This window comes from Orbicella franksi, chromosome 10 (genome assembly GCF_964199315.1).
Source record: "Orbicella franksi chromosome 10, jaOrbFran1.1, whole genome shotgun sequence".
Classification (NCBI taxonomy): Eukaryota; Metazoa; Cnidaria; class Anthozoa; order Scleractinia; family Merulinidae; genus Orbicella; species Orbicella franksi.
Genome location: NC_138154.1, coordinates 27026132 through 27029656, shown reverse-complemented (window position 1 = coordinate 27029656; position 3525 = coordinate 27026132). Strand labels below are relative to the sequence as shown.

The 3525-nt window shown below is 36.9% G+C and overlaps 1 protein-coding gene across 1 annotated transcript; it reads left to right on the top strand.

Moving 5' to 3' along the window:
• The first annotated feature begins 966 nt into the window (after positions 1–966).
• On the top strand, positions 967–1992 carry LOC145501199 (small cysteine-rich protein 1-like). The gene is made up of 3 exons (XM_081480717.1): positions 967–1291; positions 1437–1558; positions 1807–1992. Exons 1-2 carry the CDS (start codon positions 1174–1176, stop codon positions 1556–1558), a joined length of 240 nt encoding a protein of 79 aa, XP_081336843.1. The 5' UTR covers positions 967–1173; the 3' UTR covers positions 1807–1992.
• Positions 1993–3525: the final 1533 nt, after the last annotated feature.

Here is a 3525-nt window from a genome sequence, read left to right as displayed (position 1 = left end):
ACGGAGTTTCATCTTCAACGAGCCCCGGTATAACAAAGATTGAATTGAGTGCTTGGCCCTTCGTTATATCTGGGTTCCACTGTAAACCCAAAATAGTTTTGTCCCAACAGACCAAGAAATAAACCCAATCAATTCACTTATGCAGTTGATCCCAATAGAAACAAAGCGTCATTGAATCTTAATTGTTCTCGTTTCCTGAAGTTGTTGTTTTCCGTTTCCGGAAACCGTTTCGTTTCCGTTGGTTGCATTGTTCGTGTTTCCTTCCTGTGGTTTTTGCACTTGATTAAGCTTACTTGTCGACTGGGCATCATGCTTGAATTATCTCAAGCATGTTCGAGAGACTAATGATAAATTTAAGCATTTTTGTGATCGGTTCTTGCGCGTAAATCTTAGTTGACTGGTCGTGTTTCAGAAAAGAAATAGTAATAATAATAATAATAATAATAATAATAATAAAACAAATAAATAAATGACAAAGTAACTTGAGCTGTCGGGCTCACTTCTCGTCACTCGGTCGCAACCCTCGAATGTCCACAGAGGACTGAGGACAGAGTAACTGTTTGTAATTGCGCCTTGTTGGAAACCCGTAAAAAAATTAGAAATTCAGGTATCAACGAACGTTATTCTGAGCACTTGGAGTGCAGTGCACTAATAACAATTAGGCTGCCGCACCTACCAAAGTGTGGAAAACAAAAAGTACATCAAATATTTTCCATGTTCTTCTAAAATTGGATTTCCGTTTCCTGAAGTTGATTTATTTCGTTTCCTGTTTTAGCTTGACTTGTTTGTAATTCATTACATTCACATCACGCAAAAGCATAAATTATAGAAGATCTATAGGGTATAAAAATAACGTCTCCAACCATTCGTTGTCAGTTCTTGAGGAAGGCGGTATTTGACATTGCGTTTTAACCTGTTGCAAATTTCAGGAAAAAGGTAAAGATAGGATATTGAATGATTCTCTGACAGCAGTATCTAGAGTTATACAGAGCGACCTTTGACTGAAGCTACGCCAGACTGAAATAAGCTTTGAGTTAGGTTCTAAAGAGTTTAAATATGAGAATTTAACGTTTGCCGTTATTAAGTCAAACTAATCGTAGTTCGTTCGATTCTTAACAGAAGCACAGTAACTCACCGCCTCCTTTTTTTTTTTGTTCTTGTCGCAGAAAAGTTATGGAAGGCAAGTTTCGTTTGAACCTTTTGCTGATCATTTTGGGGACTCTTGCCGTACAGGGAGCACGCCTCGAAAACAAACTGGAGAATCCCTTGCATGTTGGCGCTAAACGTGATAGTGAGTGTTCCTTTGCATTGGTGACAACAGCGTTTGTTGTTTGTATTCTGTTTAACTGAGTTGTAGCACACGTCTGAAGTTGAGTTTGGGAACTGAAGAGTTTTTGTTGTAAACACCTAAACAATCCGTTTCTTTTTTTTTTTAGTGTACTGTACCAGTAGGAACGGTATCTGTGTGAATGCTTATTGCCCCCCAGGAACTTCATTCTGTGGTTATGATCCACACGAGTGTGGATTTCCTCCATCTATGTGCTGTTGCTATGATTAAGTACGTATGAATTTGATTGTAACCCTGACCCTTAAGTAAACTGTTCCTAGTATCATTAAATGTACTCTTTTTATGTTGACCGTAAGGGAATGGATATGGACGTAAAACATGGAAAATATCTTTTAAGACATAAAAATTATTAACGTGCAATCGTAGAGCCGCTACTGACATAACCTCACTTCTCTCTGATAAACGGAAGCAAAATTTACAACTGATTGAAAAAATCACGTTTTTCTTTTTTATTTCAGTACACAACAGCAGGGTCCTGCTGATGGTGCTAATGATGACAGCCTTAGATTAGTAGTTAAATGATTACATGGAAAATAAGTAAACGCTTAAGTAACTATGTAAATGCGAAACTCTGAAGTCAGGAATTGCTAGCAACTTTAAAAATAACTAAAATACAAAATTAACGAGACTGTAATTTAAGCATAAGAACACTGAATTGAATTAAAGGCTGAATCTTCCGAAATTGTTCGTCTTTGCTCTTTTATTATACCAAAGGAAAGGATCTTCTTAAATATTCACAAAACTCATCAAAAACCATCCTGTTAAAAAGCAAAGTTTCACGGTTCGGCGTATGCCCAAGTTTTGGCAAGAGAAAGTACCTTTTTGGCGTTCTTGCATGCAGAACCATATTTAGTTTAGCAGTCTCAGACTACAGTTTGGGTAAGCAGAATGACCGATGCCTAAATTTCGCGGAAGATATCGACGGATGTACATAGAAAGTGTCTATTCTACTAATGAACATTGAATTTGTTATTCGGACCGTAGAATGATGTCTGGATACACGCATTAGTTATCTAATGGCAGTGTTCATAACCATGGCCTGAGGTGTCCTGCGGGGCACGATGAGGAATGATGATGAATGTTCATGACCAATGGAATCTAGCTGTACCCGGGAGAGGGTACATACAAAAGTCATTCTTAAGAGAAATATCATCTCTATAGCGGTGTTTTCGCGGCTAACCGCGAAACATTCAAACTGAAAATTCCCCACAGAAATTATCAGCTCGCTTTTGATTTTTTCATAAACAATGAAATCAAACGGGCTTAGAATGTTACAGTTTGCAAATGCGCCGAGCCGTGAAACCATCCGACTTTAAGACAGAATTTGAACATTCTCCTTGTTGAGCGGTAGAGCCAGCATTTCCATTCTAGAGGAAAACTTCCTGATACAATATAGACCTAACAAAGATGCAACAAAAGGAACTAGGGATCAAATCGGTGCCGTCACCAACTTTAAGACGTCTTCAGAGATTTTGTCTGAATTCGTCGCCTTAGATTTTCATGATTTAGCCAATAAAGAAATCGCTTTTGAAAATTCAGTTGTTTAATGTTCTTAGTTATATTCGGTCCCCTTAAAAATAACATAATCTAATTTATTTATTTTATTACTATAATTATAATTTTTTTCTTTTTGTAACCTCTGTTCTCGAAGATATTAGCTCTACAGCTACTCTGTAAATTTCGAGCGTAAATGAAATATATATGTACGTATATATGTGCCAAAGTATGTACATGAAGATGAAATTCAACTCGGTCGGAAAGAGCTGTTGTTCTTACATTATGTTATTGGTTAAGGGGACCGAACATAACTAAGAACATTAAACAAATGAATTTTTGTTGGCTAAATCATGAAAATCTAAGGCGATGAATTGAGACAAAATCTCTGAAAATGTCTTTTCATTCATTCATTCTGTTTATTTGCCTTTTTTACTTAATGTACAGTATTTATAAATATTTTAATGTGAGGCGAGGTGACCTCTAGAGACCATCAGGCTTTTAGTTTCTTTTAAAGTTCGTGAGGGCATCGATTTGATCCCTAGTTCCTTTTGTTGCATCTTTGTTAGATCTATATTGTATCAGGAAATTTTCCTCTAGAATGGAAATGCTCTAAGGTTACTCTACCGCTCAACAAGAACAAAGTTCAAATTTAAAGGATCGTTTCACGGTCGCGTCGGCGC

What these genes read in the sequence shown, in the direction of transcription:
- LOC145501199 (XM_081480717.1), top strand. Translation starts at nt 1,174, where the DNA reads ATGGAAGGCAAGTTTCGTTTGAACCTTTTGCTGATCATTTTGGGGACT. An exon ending in TGTTGGCGCTAAACGTGATA is followed by an intron (nt 1,292 to 1,436) that starts GTGAGTGTTCCT and finishes TTTTTTTTTTAG; the next exon opens with TGTACTGTACCAGTAGGAAC.